Genomic DNA, 16426 nt, shown 5'->3' with positions numbered 1-16426 from the left:
TAAAATCGAAAGATAACTGAACACATATATATACATATCAGAGTTCCAAAACTCAGATAGCAAGCTCCAGACTCGACCTGCGAAGCTAAGGCCGACCAGAGTATATAATTATGTATATATACAACCCAAAATAAAACTCAAACCACAAAATAAACCCCTGTATCTCCAAGTCGACCTCTAGGAGGGACAAAACACAAGATATACATGCGGAGATTCTATAAACATATATACATAGCATAAAACAAAATATGACAGTCCAAAAGACAGTTCTTCGCTCGTAAGGAGGATACCCAAATGCTCAACGAGGTGTCTCTCGACATGCATCTGAAAAACAACAACATAGTATGGGATGAGAACCGGAGGTTCTCAGTATGGTAAAGGTGCCCGCATAGTTAATATAAAAGGTCTCGGGAAAGCCAGAGGCATTCCTAAAACTTCGACACTCAGATTTCAGCTTAAGAATTCAACTAAACCGGAAGTTAGGTAAATTGTCTAAGGTAGTCTAGTTCTAAATCTAACTTTAACCTAATAATTCACGTTCTGTCTCCTCTAATCCTCCGAATCATTGGTGGAACAATCCTCTCTCCTCACACCTTCGCCAAGAAGGATTTCTCAGAAAACATACACATACAGTTCAAGTAAGGAAAACACAGATAGAGAAACATTTACAGCAAGTAGAACAAGTAACGGATAAGCAGAATTAAACAATTAAGCAAACCAAAACAATGCACGCTCAAGCAACCAAACAAATGCATATGATGTATGCCTGTCCTATGGCTGATGAGTCTCATCTGTCGGTTATACAGCCAACCCGACATGTCCTGGTAGTTAACCATTGGATAGTCCCTCTGTGCGCGCATCCCCAAGCTCAATAATATTCCATGGAGTCAAACTCCAAGCTCAAATATAATATTCCATGGAGTCACACTCCAAGCTCAATAATATTCCATGGAGTTACACTCCAAGCTCAATAATATAGTATTCCATGGAGTTAAACTCCAAGCTCAAATATAATATTCAATATTCATATATATGCATGCCCATGGGGGAATCCGGGGAGTTAAAGTGCCCGGTCACATCTTGCGACAGAGGGTCAACAAATAGTCTCAAATACACAAGTCACGTAATAATCTCTTTTCCTTTTAAAATATTACCTCAAATCAAAATTCCAATCCTTAAAGAAATTTTGGCAATATCTCCTCTAAGACTCAAATTTCTACCACCCTTCAAGGGTCCCAACTATCAAACCAAACACCTCTCAGTCACTCAAATCATTTCCAGTAACAAATTATTTCATAATCAAACAAATACCAATATTAAATCTTTTTTCAAACTGACCAACTTCAACAGCAAATTATTAACAACAGCTGAACCACACATTCTATTCCATATACACAATCCATCAATTATACATTCAGTCCATTCCTATCTTAAGGTCTTCTAGCCTATGTTTTCACGTGACATTAAACATTAACTACAAGAAACCAAAACCATACCTTCGTACGGAATCAAAATATTCAAAGCTCTGGAGAAGCTTTCTGACCGAGCTATCGAAGAAGAAAACGTCCAGAATCGTCTTTACCTCCTAAAACTCTCGTTGGCCAAATCCAAAGAAAAGAGGAACTACGTCACCGTCAATTTCCACCGATCAAACGTGGTGCCAACGTGTAGAAGAAGAGGATACGAATACTTTTATCGGATTAGATTTTTGATTGGAGTTACGGATTGTAAAAAATCGAAGCCAGAAGTTTGGAGGGATTTACGTTCTCACGCTTCTCTCTCGGTCACTCTTCTCTCTCGCCACTCCTTTCTTCATATACTATATATATGTATATGGCGGCAGATAATCATAACTAGATATTTCATATATGTGTATACACATACAATAGCTTTCCTTAAATAAATGGCCACCGCCTTATATATATATATATATATATATATATATATATATATATATATATATATATATATATATATATATATATATATATATATAGATGCGCATATAATAATAATAACAACAATAATAATATATGCAATCATAATGCGTAATGATAGTAATGATATATATGTAGCTTAATGTAAAACATAAACCGCCTTTTGTTTTCATACTTTATAAATAATAATAATAATAATAATAATAATAATAATAATAATAATAATAATAATAATAATAATAAACGTAATAATAGTAATAATAATAGGCACATAGTGAATATAATAACAACAATAAATACATAATACTAGAGAGTAAAACTATATAAACTTATAGTACATATAATACTCATGAGAATTATATCCAATGTTTATAATAATAATAATAATAATAATAATAATAATAATAATAATAATAATAATTTGATTAAATTTAAATTATTATAAAATCAGTTCAATTACTGATAATAAAAATAATTTTCTAAAAATAAGGAACTCTAGTTTTATAAAATAAATTATAACTTATTTATATTTATATTTTTTTAAAATTGAGGGTTGCTACATCCTATCCACCTTATAAAAATTTTCGCCCTCGAAAATTGATATAAAATGGAAGAGACTCATACTAATGTAACTTCCCTTCTTAAACATGTCAAAGAAAAACAGAAAGATTTGACATGTTTAGTTTGCAAATTCAGGATATTCTTATGGCTTAAAAGTCTACGCAAAGCAGAATATACAAGATAAACTCGATGCAGAAAGGTTATAAGGCAGGTTGGTATTGGAACGACGGGTTTATCGCTTCTAATACTCGCTTCATCTAGCTCCCAGGTTCTGCTGATTCTAATGGTGTCACCTTTCGTAATTCAATCGAAACTGGTTCAGCCTCTGACACTAAATCTATTACAACTTACTCTTTCTCTTGATACATAACCGATTATCAATTACGGGTTCAACCTATGTCATGCCTCTTCCTCATAACTTACCATCTCTGGGTTTCAGGTAACTGTCCCGCATATCTCTCAACATTTCCGGTTCTTTATGTATAACTCAAGTTGTATACTCAAAATAATTCAACCCACTACTGCTGCGCCACTCTTATTATTATTCTCCAAGAATTTAGTCACTTTTCTAGGCTGACCAACTATCGTTTGTCTCACCATTCGGAGGTTTTTAGTCGATCGCTCAATTGAAAATCACAAGACTCACAACTCGGTAATGTACTACAATGAATGCTACGTGCTATTTACTACGCAAGGTAGTCAGAAATTTCGATTATCAGTGCGTGATTACCTCTAATCGGAGTATCTGCGATTCCAGCACCATCCGCTGTCATAGTGAACACGCGTCCCTGATGTTGTGCCTTTCCAGCTTCTTGATTCTTCTTCTTTTCTGGACAATTCCAAGACAAATGCCCAGCTTCACCACAGTAATAGCATACACCTAAACCAGCCCTGCACGGAGTATTCGGGTGGTACTTTCCACACCTCCTACAAGTTAAATCATTCGGTGGGGTCTGAGCTTGCTTTCCTTTGCCTCTTCCTTGGCTATTATTATTACTGAATCTCTGGAAGTTATTCTGACCTAAATGTGGTTGTGCGGTGTAACCGCCTCGCTTAAAATCTTGTCCTCTAGGGGCGAAGTTCCTTCCCTGATCTCTCCTAACAAAAATTCGCTGATCACTCTTATCTGATGTCGCCTTTCTCAGACAATCCTCAGCAACTCTACTTTTATTTACCAGTTCTGAAAACACTCTGATCTCCATTGGTGCAACGAAGCTCAGAATATCACTTCGAAGACCTCCCTCATACTTAATACATTTCCACTCAGCAAAATCATTAGGCGCACCTTGACAAATACGAGAAAAGCGACATAACTCCTCAAACCTGCTAGTATACTCAGCAACAGTCATCTGTCCCTGCTTTAACTGCATCAATTCAAGTTCTTTGGCATTTCTGGCTGAATTAGGAAAGTATTTCTTATAGAACTCTGTTCGAAAAACCTCCCAAGGAATCACAGCGCCATCTGGCTGCAGGATACGTTGTGTCCCCTGCCACCAATGCTGAGCCTCACCCTGCAGCTGATAAGTTCCAAACTCAACCCATTGCTCCTCAGGAACCTGTTGAGCCTGCAATGCCCGTTCCATAGCTTGAATCCAATTATCTGCATCTGTGGGATTTGAGGTTCCCCTAAAGGTCGGAGGGTGAACTTTCAGAAATGTAGCAAGTGTCATGGGACCATCCTCATCATTATTGTTTCCGTGATTACCCTGGTTTATCTGATTACCCAGTGCCTCGGCTGTCGCCTGCATAGCCGCAGCCATATTTCCCAGGGCAGCCATGAAGTCTACTGGATCATTCCCTGCCAGGCCAGGAGTAAAAGTGCCTATCCTACCTCTACCTCGGCCGCGACCGCGTCCGTGAGTCGACATCTGGTCCCTTCACACACCAAACAAGTGATATTAAGTTGATCAGTCTCAATATCGCAAGTCTAATGCTTCAAGTTCCAAATGCATGCTCATGAACGTTTATGCCACATATATCAATCAGATATCCTAATAGCACATACACACACCCAGAGTATGCCCAGAAGCATAATCAGTCCATCCCTCAGGCTCTATAGGAACGAACTGCTCTGATACCATAATGTAACACCCTACCACACAGGGCCTTACGCTTAAGTCGTAAAGCAGAGGTGGCAAGGTATTACGACCTCTAAAAGAAAACGATATCTACATAGATATAGTTGGGTGAAATCATATCTAGGAGCCTTGAAGAACAAGCTAAACAAATTGATAAACAGAAAATCGTGACACACTCGCATGGATATTCGTAAAACGGACAAGTAAAATCGAAAGATAACTGAACACATATATATACATATCAGAGTTCCAAAACTCAGATAGCAAGCTTCAGACTCGACCTGCGAAGCTAAGGCCGACCAGAGTATATAATTATGTATATATACAACCCAAAATAAAACTCAAACCACAAAATAAACCCCTGTATCTCCAAGTCGACCTCTAGGAGGGACAAAACACAAGATATACATGCGGAGATTCTATAAACATATATACATAGCATAAAACAAAATATGACAGTCCAAAAGACAGTTCTTCGCTCGTAAGGAGGATACCCAAATGCTCAACGAGGTGTCTCTCGACATGCATCTGAAAAACAACAACATAGTATGGGATGAGAACCGGAGGTTCTCAGTATGGTAAAGGTGCCCGCATAGTTAATATAAAAGGTCTCGGGAAAGCCAGAGGCATTCCTAAAACTTCGACACTCAGATTTCAGCTTAAGAATTCAACTAAACCGGAAGTTAGGTAAATTGTCTAAGGTAGTCTAGTTCTAAATCTAACTTTAACCTAATAATTCACGTTCTGTCTCCTCTAATCCTCCGAATCATTGGTGGAACAATCCTCTCTCCTCACACCTTCGCCAAGAAGGATTTCTCAGAAAACATACACATACAGTTCAAGTAAGGAAAACACAGATAGAGAAACATTTACAGCAAGTAGAACAAGTAACGGATAAGCAGAATTAAACAATTAAGCAAACCAAAATGATGCACGCTCAAGCAACCAAACAAATGCATATGATGTATGCCTGTCCTATGGCTGATGAGTCTCATCTGTCGGTTATACAGCCAACCCGACATGTCCTGGTAGTTAACCATTGGATAGTCCCTCTGTGCGCGCATCCCCAAGCTCAATAATATTCCATAGAGTCAAACTCCAAGCTCAAATATAATATTCCATGGAGTCACACTCCAAGCTCAATAATATTCCATGGAGTTACACTCCAAGCTCAATAATATAGTATTCCATGGAGTTAAACTCCAAGCTCAAATATAATATTCAATATTCATATATATGCATGCCCATGGGGGAATCCGGGGAGTTAAAGTGCCCGGTCACATCTTGCGACAGAGGGTCAACAAATAGTCTCAAATACACAAGTCACGTAATAATCTCTTTTCCTTTTAAAATATTACCTCAAATCAAAATTCCAATCCTTAAAGAAATTTTGGCAATATCTCCTCTAAGACTCAAATTTCTACCACCCTTCAAGGGTCCCAACTATCAAACCAAACACCTCTCAGTCACTCAAATCATTTCCAGTAACAAATTATTTCATAATCAAACAAATATCAATATTAAATCTTTTTTCAAACTGACCAACTTCAACAGCAAATTATTAACAACAGCTGAACCACACATTCTATTCCATATACACAATCCATCAATTATACATTCAGTCCATTCCTATCTTAAGGTCTTCTAGCCTATGTTTTCACGTGACATTAAACATTAACTACAAGAAACCAAAACCATACCTTCGTACGGAATCAAAATATTCAAAGCTCTGGAGAAGCTTTCTGACCGAGCTATCGAAGAAGAAAACGTCCAGAATCGTCTTTACCTCCTAAAACTCTCGTTGGCCAAATCCAAAGAAAAGAGGAACTACGTCACCGTCAATTTCCACCGATCAAACGTGGTGCCAACGTGTAGAAGAAGAGGATACGAATACTTTTATCGGATTAGATTTTTGATTGGAGTTACGGATTGTAAAAAATCGAAGCCAGAAGTTTGGAGGGATTTACGTTCTCACGCTTCTCTCTCGGTCACTCTTCTCTCTCGCCACTCCTTTCTTCATATACTATATATATGTATATGGCGGCAGATAATCATAACTAGATATTTCATATATGTGTATACACATACAATAGCTTTCCTTAAATAAATGGCCACCGCCTTTTATATATATATATATATATATATATATATATATATATATATATATATATATAGATGCGCATATAATAATAATAATAACAATAATAATATATGCAATCATAATGCGTAATGATAGTAATGATATATATGTAGCTTAATGTAAAACATAAACCGCCTTTTGTTTTCATACTTTATAATTAATAATAATAATAATAATAATAATAATAATAATAATAATAATAATAATAATAATAATAATAATAATAATAAACGTAATAATAGTAATAATAATAGGCACATAGTGAATATAATAACAACAATAAATACATAATACTAGAGAGTAAAACTATATAAACTTATAGTACATATAATACTCATGAGAATTATATCCAATGTTTATAATAATAATAATAATAATAATAATAATAATAATAATAATAATAATTTGATTAAATTTAAATTATTATAAAATCAGTTCAATTACTGATAATAAAAATAATTTTCTAAAAATAAGAAACTCTAGTTTTATAAAATAAATTATAACTTATTTATATTTATATTTTTTTAAAATTGAGGGTTGCTACAATTATAGTAAAGACTAGACGTAAATCATATTACACTTTGTTATCGAACTAGAATATAATAATATACTGAGACCTCATTCTTTTTTTTTCTTTTTTGTATTTTTTGTTTTGCGTAATCAAAAGACAAAATAGTAAATAACCTCCTAAAAACAAAATTTTACATAACTTATTTATTCAAATTTAAATTAATTCAATTCCCTCCTCAATTTATATGGGAATCTTCAAATTCAAATGTAGGATCTATAATAATAGAAAATTTGGATATTTTGTTTATTTTGAGAAAAAGTTGTGTTAATTTTAAGAACAAATTTAGCGCATATATATTTGTTGTTTTATTTGAGTTATTTCTAACACTATAACTATAGAACTATTAATTCATGACTTGAGATGTGCTTAGTGTTGTTTTTTATTATGTAATGTTATTTTTAGTTTTTACTTATGAATTTAGAAATTGACGGATAGTGATTCCGTTATATGAATATAGAAATTGGTATAATAGTACTCAAGTACGTATTTTGGAAAGAGAGAAAAGGTGAGAAATGTATTAGGAATTTTTAGGGTAATACACCTAAATAAATGAAATGAAAGTTAATATTACATGAATTTTTAAAATATAAATATATTAGATATATATCTCATTTGTATATCTATATAACAATAATAATAAAGTCTTATTTCATTAGGTGAAGTTATCTATATGAATCAAACGGTCATTTGTATATTTATATAAATTGAATTAATTTGTACTTTTTTTTAATGTAAATCAAATCAATTGAATTTGAATTAGTAGATACATTAATAAATCAAATTTATTAGCATTGATTTATTATAAAAAATCGTTTTAGGAAATAGTCTAATAAGTAAATAGAATCAAAATGCTTTCATTTATAGACCAAAGTAAATCGAATTGATTAGGTTCGATTTATAGAAAATGACGTACTATATAAATTGAATAAAGTATATTTGATTTACTAGTTGTGTGTCTATATATATAATTTGAATTCAATTATTTCGAATTATAATTTACAATTTCTTTCACCCTCCAACCACACCCAAGAGAAGAAAGTTAGGTAACAACACTACAAGATTCAAAACTGCAGACATCGAGGACAACTCAAATCGTATCTACCAGTTAGATGAAATTGTCCATATTGCTAATAGTGTTAAGTATTAACGAAAAAGTTAGTGAGTGAAATTTATTTTCTTCAAGATAAATTAGAATTGTTAGTAATATTAAGTCGCTTAGAGTATTTGATTATAAGCGTTAGTTAGAATTTTTAAACTACAAATAGTAGTTAAAGTAGTGATTTAGAATTTTGTTAGAATTTTGAAACTACAACTGCAAGTTAGAATAGTGATTATAAATAACTGTTAGTTAGACTAGTAATTAGAGGTTTTATTAGAATTTGTAAGTTTTAAATGTTAGATTAAGTAGGGACTAAAATTTTAGTTAGAATTTAATTTAAGTTAAAAGTGTCTGTGATAATAGTGATTCGGAGTTGTAAAATATATTTTACATTAAACTTTTTTTTTTGTTAGAATTTTCCGTTTTAGGTGATTGTAGATTTAACTGATTTTTTTTAATTTGTTGGGGATATGGATATTGTAAGTTTATTTGTTTGGGTTTAGGGTATTTTGTCCAAAAGACATGCATTATTTAATGTTTGATTAACACCTATTTGTCCATCACCATCGCGGTTTTAAATCAGCTGTGAAGGATGAAGATGCCATTAAAACTGCCTCAGGTGCAATGATAGGCACAGATGAAGAGGTGCTAACGAACATTGAACTAGAGGTTTCAGGCATTGCTAAAGATTGAGGGTTTTCAGACTACATCTTTAAACTTGACCAATAGCTCATGGGTCCTCACCTTGGAAAATTGATGATGATAGTGAAACAAAATTTGCAAATCTTTATCATTATCTATCACAAAAGAGTCGTATTTCATACAATCTCATACAATAGAATCGAAATTCTATAAAATAACTTCTCCATCCACTTTATGCAATGCAGTCCCAGTTTTTGGTTTAGAGTATTCTGAAACTCAATAAAACTCGTAGAAGGTTTGATAAAGACGCTTAACAAATAGATCAATAAATTTTATTCCTTCTTACGTTTTTTCTTAATCGTCCCTCTATAGTGTACAAAAATTAAAAAATTATTCTCACTTCAATTTATAGCATTGGCTATATATATATATATATATATATATACTTCAATTTATATGATGTTGTATTCTATTTAGTAAATTGAACCATTTACTTTGATTTATACACTGCAACATCTTTTTTAATAAATCGAATCTACCTATTTCGATTTACCACTAATATGACTATTTAATTCGATTTATATAAAAAAAAATTAAATTCATTAATTTCGATTTACATAGTCTTTTTTTGTCAAACCCGAACATGCATGTAACGTTTTTTTTAGGACTATCATATTATATTGAAGCCCATTTTATTTGTTCACGTCATTTACCCGATTTTTTGAGTTTCAAATTAAATGTTTTGGAACACAATATCTAATGTGTGATGAGGTTTGGTAATAATAAAGCATGCATGGTAATAATACTCATTGATAATTATTTAAAAAGAAACTATAATTTCTTGTTCTAATAAAATACAATGAAATTGCCAAGCAATTATATATATTTGTTAGAACCCTGCTTTTCTTTGGAGGGTGATTGTTCTACAAACAAATAAAACCTACATATATATTTCATTAACTATTATTCTACTAACTTACTATTATCTTATCTTATTCACTCTTAGCCACATACATATTCTTACAGCAATAACACCAAACTAATTAAAACAAAGAAAAGTAAGCATAGTGTTTAACTTGAACTAAGCTTGGCTTGTACAATTCCTTGAATGGACCCCACAAGTCCCACAGCAGTGACAAGAAAGCAAGCAAAGCTGAATAAGTTTAGAACAATCCATTTATTACTCCATGCTTCAATTTTGTTCTGCTTGAAGTACATCTCCACTGGGAAGTAAATGGCCAATGGCCAAAAGTTTACTGCTCCTAACACTCCAAGAACTTCGTTGAAGTAAGGGAAAAGGATTGCAAGTACAGTTGTTGTGATCACAAAGATTGTTCTGAAAAAGAACCTGAAGAGGTTGATCTCAAAACGGGGCAATAGGGGTAGTTTCACTTTGTGGAATTTTGCCACAAAACCACTGTTGGGGTATTTTCTTGAGCACCATCTCTCAACTGCACCATATATTGGTTGACTGTAAATCTGTTAAGATCATATATACATCATTAGGTACAAATATAAAATAATGTTTTTAAGATTATCATATGACAATTAAGTTAATGTGTGGCTAATCAAAATACTGGTTTTCTTGCAATGATTTTTCAATTGACAAGCATTGCCAAACTATTTATACTCTCAATCATAATTCAAACATATATAGTTTTTTAAAAGAGTTGTTTACATAATATTGTATTGCTAAAAATGATCACTAGTGCATATATGATATGTCTTGTAAGCAATTTTGGGTTTTTGGTTTGAGCCTTTAGCAGGAAACTAAACAGAGCTAAGGAGAAAGATGCATAGAAATTCAACTTAGAAAGGAATTCAAAAGGCACCACATTAGCAATAATGAGAAATTCAGAATGTATAGTACCTGATACCCTCCAACCAAATGAACAATGATGCAAACATTAGCAATGTCAACAAGCCAGAAAGGCTCATAGAATCCAAACCCAGTGAGCAGGTTTCCCGGCGTAGAATCTCCGAACGCAGCGTATCCAAAGCATCCACAACAGAGATAGAAGAATGTTGTGATGAAGATTGCAATCATGGATGCCCTCTTCATGCTTTGGTTTTCCGGTGGAGAAGACTTTAATGTGTCCTTTACTCAAAAAAAAAAAGCAAAATTTAGTACTACATTATTATTACCTTTTTTTTTCATGCACCAAATCTTTAACCACCTAAAAATAATAATATGAATATGAAAGGTCACAAGATACCTTTTGTTTGTGAATTGCTTAAAAAGAAAGGAAATGATGAAAAGAAGAAAGAAAAGGTCACAAGATGAGTACCTCAATCTCAAGGAGGAGAACAGAGTAGGGATAAGCGAATGCAATGTCGCCAAGTGCTTGAAACACCAACCATATTTTGTCTGCAGCAGTTCTAGTTGATATTCCTGTTACCCTACCCATAATGCTTCCATTTTCTGCATCCAAATTCCAATCAATTATTCTTATTTTTCTTTTGTCATACCATTCTTGCTACCATAAAGTAATATCTTTAATATATTACTATAAACCAATAAAACAGCCACACTTGAAATGTTTTCTGAATGGTCCATAAAGTAATATCTTCAATTTTTTGGGGTACTGTTTAACAGTTTCATCTTTCAACTGTTTTGTTGTGCTAAAAATGTAGCAGAGTGATATAGAGTTTAGAATTTTATTAAAATTAGAATATATTTATTTCTTTATTAAAATTAGAAAATTAAATAAATGAACATTTTGTTTTTACCTATGACTGTTGCTATGCCAAGTCCAAGTCCTATGAATGAATATGTGAAGGACATAGCTGCTGCAACAATTGAAACCCATGCTAAGTTGTGAAGATCTGGTATGAATGACATTACTATCTGAATTGCTCCAAATATCACCATATACAAATTATCTCCATAGTTGCATGGAGCATCATGCCCTTCCTTGTGGTAACAATTTGATTTCAGAATCGCCCTGCAATAAATAAATAAATAATAAGAAACAATCAGCCAATCCCTCTCTAGTGATTAAGTAACATAACCAAACAAAGACAGAGAAGAATAGAGCGAGATTTAAAAATAAATATAATCAAAAATAAAAAATAAAAAATAAAACTTAACTACCTCATACTAGTTGCTGTGGTAATAACATATGCGACACAAGTTCCATACAAGATCACAAATTGAAGGAAACCAGCCACCACTGTCCTTTTTTTACCTGAACTTATTATAATATTACACGCGATTAGAATCTAAAATTGTTACTAAGCTCATGAAATATAGTTTGGTGTAAGGGTTATTTTTACCAAGATTGTTAGTAACAGCATCCATGTAAGAGTAGTTTCTTTTCCCAGTTACAGGGTCCGGTGTCCTGTAACAATCGGATAAAAGAAACGACGAAATATATGTGACGATTGCGAGGCAGAGCAACGCAACCGGCCCTCCGATCCATCCTAACTGTGCAGTGCTCCAAGCAAGAGACAGAACGCCGGATCCAATCACCGCCGTAACAATATGAGCCACCGCGCTCTTCACGGTTCCGGTTCTCTTGGGATGGCCATCGTCGTCGTAGGCATCACCGATTCTTGATACTTGGAAAGAGTCTTTTAGTTCCATGTTTTTATCCAACTCAGTGCAATAACATGAAGTTTACTGCATTCAAATCAAAGGGACTAAGCTTCTGCAACTTCAAATTAAAGACAAAACTATACCATGCACTTGAAAAATGGATTCTATTGCTAAGCTTTCTATGATATTGGACAACTCATGCTTTTGAATTTCTAGAAAAATGTAGATACTGTTAGAAACAAGAGACTAAATTGAAAGTAGGATTGTATATTATTGAATATATTCAAATTGTCTAGAATAATACAATACAAAAGGATATTTATAGGTACTAAGAAAATTATAATAATAAAGACGTAATTTCCTATAATAAATATTCAGATATACTAAATAGTACTAATTAATCTTAATTATATTTTAACACATACAAAGTGTAGCGCGAACAGAGAATTATAATTGCATCTGTGGCTGTATTTATTGTTTCTGTATTTGTCTTTTGGAGGTTCAAACCAGTCAAACACTACGAAAGTGCTCTTGAATTTGTGTGAAAGGACGCATACCAAACAAAGCCTAACACATATGTGAACAATATGTTTGGCTCAATACCTTAAAAGCACGTCCAATATTTGGTTTTAGTTTAATTTAATAGTCTTTCTTTAAAATAATACGGTATCTCCTTACAGATACTAATATTATTTCAAAGATTATATCCAATACAAGTTTCAATTTTAAATCAATTCAGTTACTGTACAAATTAAAAGTGATACCCAAAAAATATCCCATTGGGGGTGTTGTTGATATTTTCTTATACCATCCCAGTAAGCATTGCTATTATTTCCTTATCCTCTCTATGTTTGCAATGCCAATCACACTAATCACATGCGTAAGAACTCACCAACCACATAAATACACTACGCTAAGCTATTCCTATCATATACTCAGAGATTTGATTAGATTAGATTATTGCTGATGAAACATGTGCTTTGGTAGGTTTATTAGGTAAAATAGGATTAATGAATGGCCCCATGATGCAGAAACTGATGAACAAGTGACGAACTTCTAAACTTTTTGGAATCAGTGATGTCTTTGATTGACTAAACTACAAGTATAAGAAAACAGAATAGCTTACCAGATTACTTGACAGGAAAAAGATGTAAGGAGATTTTCTTTGTACTTGAAGAGTTGAACTTGACCAAATGCTAATGCTCTTAAGTCCAATATAATTATTGTGGGTAGGAGAGAGAGAGAGAGAGAGGAGAAGAGAGAAAAGGATAGAACAGTATTTGGAGAAAGCTATATGATGTTTGAGTTTGTTTATGAACTCAATATTATATAGACCTTCCAAATAATGGAAGAATCTGCCGCTTTTTAATTGTGATCTTGACCCTTTTTTTCAGTAATCTTAAAACTTGATGTGTTTTTCTTTTTATGTGGAGATTACAACTCTATGGTTTAGATTTGTTACTTTAAATTATAAAGTTTTTTAAATATATAAATCTAAGATTAGATTTATTGTTTTTTTATTTTAAAATTTTTTATAGACATCTAACAATTAGTTTCGTATTTTAGTATTAAAATTTTCTTTAAATATACTAATCAGACTTTTTCAATTTATTTTTTGGTGAAATAACAAATTTATTTTAACACAAATTAAAAATACAATTTGTACATCATAAAATCTGACTGTCAGATTTTTCTATAAGTTTTAGAAAAAGTATATGGAACTATGGAACAATTTAATTAATTATAAATATAGTAATTAGTTTTATTTATTTATAATTTAAAATATTAGTTATTAAATGTTTTACCACATTTAAATTAGGAGAAAATACGTTCAGTATCATTACAACGTGAATCACAGAAATTGATTCCCGTCTCTTCATTTTCTTTCTCTCTCCAAATGTCTAAAATATGATAAATCAGAAAACAGATTCAAAACCATTCAATTTACAAAGAAAAGAGACATCTTAATGTTTAGTATAAATATTATCCACATAGAGATTTTAGATTCACCCAAAAGCATTTGGCTGATTTTTGGTAAAACCATCTTGGTTCCTAACATTATTATAAATTTTATTATTCTTTAAATATGAGAGTTTGATTTGTTAATTAAAATTAAAAAAATAAAATTAAAATTTATATTAAAAAAATACACCAACTAACTATTACACTGAATTACACAGGATCTTTTTCTATTTCTAAAAAAATAAGCCAGAATCTACGGTCATTTTCATCACAGAATTTTATTATTGTTGCCAACAGTTTTACTTTTTGATAAAATAACAAATAAAAGAATAAGTTTACTGACTCAAATTGAAGATTGGTCTATTTTCCTGATAATAATAAAAAAACTACCCACACGGAAAAAATAATGACAACTCAGTGTACAAATATTTTACATTAACACATGAGTCAAAAAATCTAAAGAGTATAATGTAGGTAACTTATTAATTTGACTAGTATCTAATTTCATAGTTTAGTCAAACACTCCATTATTTTAAGATCACATGGAAAGAACCCAAAACAAAAATCGGTCTATTTTCCGATAATATAATAACTACCCCCACGAAGAAAACAGGAAAATAAAACAAATCTAGCTTTTTATTTCTCTATTTTATTACTATATGAAGGAATAGTTGAAAGAAGATTCAGTATCATTATATCAAATTTAAGAGTATGGGTTGTTGGTATGTCTTCAAAGAACTTGGTAACTGAAAATCATATGTTCCTAATTTTGACCATTTGAATGAATGAAAGCACCAAAACTGGTTAAAAGAAGTTCACACTTTTTACATCAAGATTGTCTTATGCTGTAGTGGCAATTCCTTCAGAAGAGTCCTTTACGTCTAGCATCTTTCATCTCAAGGAAAATTTTTAATTTACATTACATAAAAGCCAGAATATCTAGAGAGAACAATTTTTTGGAGATAAAGAAGCATCTTCCTTCAATTTGAGTCACATCTTATGTTCAACACTAAAAGTTGAACCCCAGTTTGATTGGAATATATAACTTATCCTAATAGCTAATGATTGTGCTCAATTCTGGTTTTCTAGAATACAGAACAAGAATTAAGAAGTTGCAAAAATAGTTTTTTTTTTATCTTTTATTAGAGTCCTAAGTTAGATAAATAAGATTCAAATAGTCTTTATAAGAATTTAATTTTAATATGTATTTTATATTTAGGATTTGATTGGTGAATTTTAAAAAAAAAGAGGTTTTTTCGAGTTATTTTTTTAAAAGATCTTATGAAAAAGTAAAAGTAATTTTATATTTGAATATTTCATGTAAAAATATCTTTTTATTTATAATTAGTTTGGGTATAACAATATAAAAGTAATTTTTTGTTTATTTATTACATGAAAAATATTTTTTTAAGAAAAAATATCTTTTGAAAAAAAATGTAAATTACAGTTTCTCAAAAAAGATGTTTTTTTTATTTTTCTAGTACTTTTATTTTACTATTAGAAATTTGTAAAAAGATTTTTTTTATTAAAAAAAATATTTTTTTATTAAAATAATGATACTCAAACAAACACTTAATATATATTTTATATAAATAATTAATTTAATAATTAATTTTTAATGTACACGTAAACAGTTTCATTTAATATTCATATTTCAAATTCAGTAAGAAAAAAAAAATAATTAACCCACAAAACTGACCTATATATTGACTTGATTTGATCCCTCCACAACTTTTATTTTCTTATAAATTTATAATTTTTAAAATCAAAACCAAAAAATTCAACCTAATCTTAACCGCACATCTATTTAATTATGTGAGTTGATTCTTTGCTCTAAACCGACCTACAAACACTATCAATCAAGAACATAAAAAAGAATCTTGCTAACCCAATTTAGC

At 31.5% G+C, this 16426-nt stretch overlaps 1 protein-coding gene and 2 long non-coding RNA genes across 3 annotated transcripts; all 3 read right to left on the bottom strand.

The window, feature by feature from the left end:
• Positions 1-1863, bottom strand: LOC112792737 (uncharacterized). Its single transcript, XR_003197889.2, has 2 exons — positions 1497-1863; positions 1-324 (listed from the first exon to the last, which is right to left on the bottom strand). It is a non-coding gene; the product is annotated as an uncharacterized lncRNA (long non-coding RNA).
• A 2920-nt stretch (positions 1864-4783) lies between these two features.
• On the bottom strand, positions 4784-6637 carry LOC140183882 (uncharacterized). The gene is made up of 2 exons (XR_011880362.1): positions 6277-6637; positions 4784-5104 (listed from the first exon to the last, which is right to left on the bottom strand). It is a non-coding gene; the product is annotated as an uncharacterized lncRNA (long non-coding RNA).
• A 3207-nt stretch (positions 6638-9844) lies between these two features.
• Positions 9845-14123, bottom strand: LOC112791577 (probable amino acid permease 7). The gene is made up of 7 exons (XM_025834470.3): positions 13693-14123; positions 12305-12650; positions 12123-12216; positions 11759-11973; positions 11317-11450; positions 10899-11126; positions 9845-10507 (listed from the first exon to the last, which is right to left on the bottom strand). Exons 2-7 carry the CDS (start codon positions 12612-12614, stop codon positions 10100-10102), a joined length of 1389 nt encoding a protein of 462 aa, XP_025690255.1. The 5' UTR covers positions 12615-12650; positions 13693-14123; the 3' UTR covers positions 9845-10099.
• Between the last annotated feature and the right edge of the window lie 2303 nt (positions 14124-16426).

The sequence above is a fragment of the Arachis hypogaea genome, chromosome 1 (assembly GCF_003086295.3).
Source record: "Arachis hypogaea cultivar Tifrunner chromosome 1, arahy.Tifrunner.gnm2.J5K5, whole genome shotgun sequence".
In the NCBI taxonomy this organism is placed as follows: Eukaryota; Viridiplantae; Streptophyta; class Magnoliopsida; order Fabales; family Fabaceae; genus Arachis; species Arachis hypogaea.
The sequence above is the reverse complement of the archived record's forward strand: the minus strand, read 5'-3'. Positions and strand labels throughout refer to the sequence as shown.

What these genes read in the sequence shown, in the direction of transcription:
- LOC112791577 (XM_025834470.3), bottom strand. Translation starts at nt 12,614, where the DNA reads ATGGAACTAAAAGACTCTTTCCAAGTATCAAGAATCGGTGATGCCTAC. An exon ending in TGCTGTTACTAACAATCTTG is followed by an intron (nt 12,217 to 12,304) that starts GTAAAAATAACC and finishes TAATAAGTTCAG; the next exon opens with GTAAAAAAAGGACAGTGGTG. An exon ending in TTCTCCTCCTTGAGATTGAG is followed by an intron (nt 11,127 to 11,316) that starts GTACTCATCTTG and finishes TTTTGAGTAAAG; the next exon opens with GACACATTAAAGTCTTCTCC.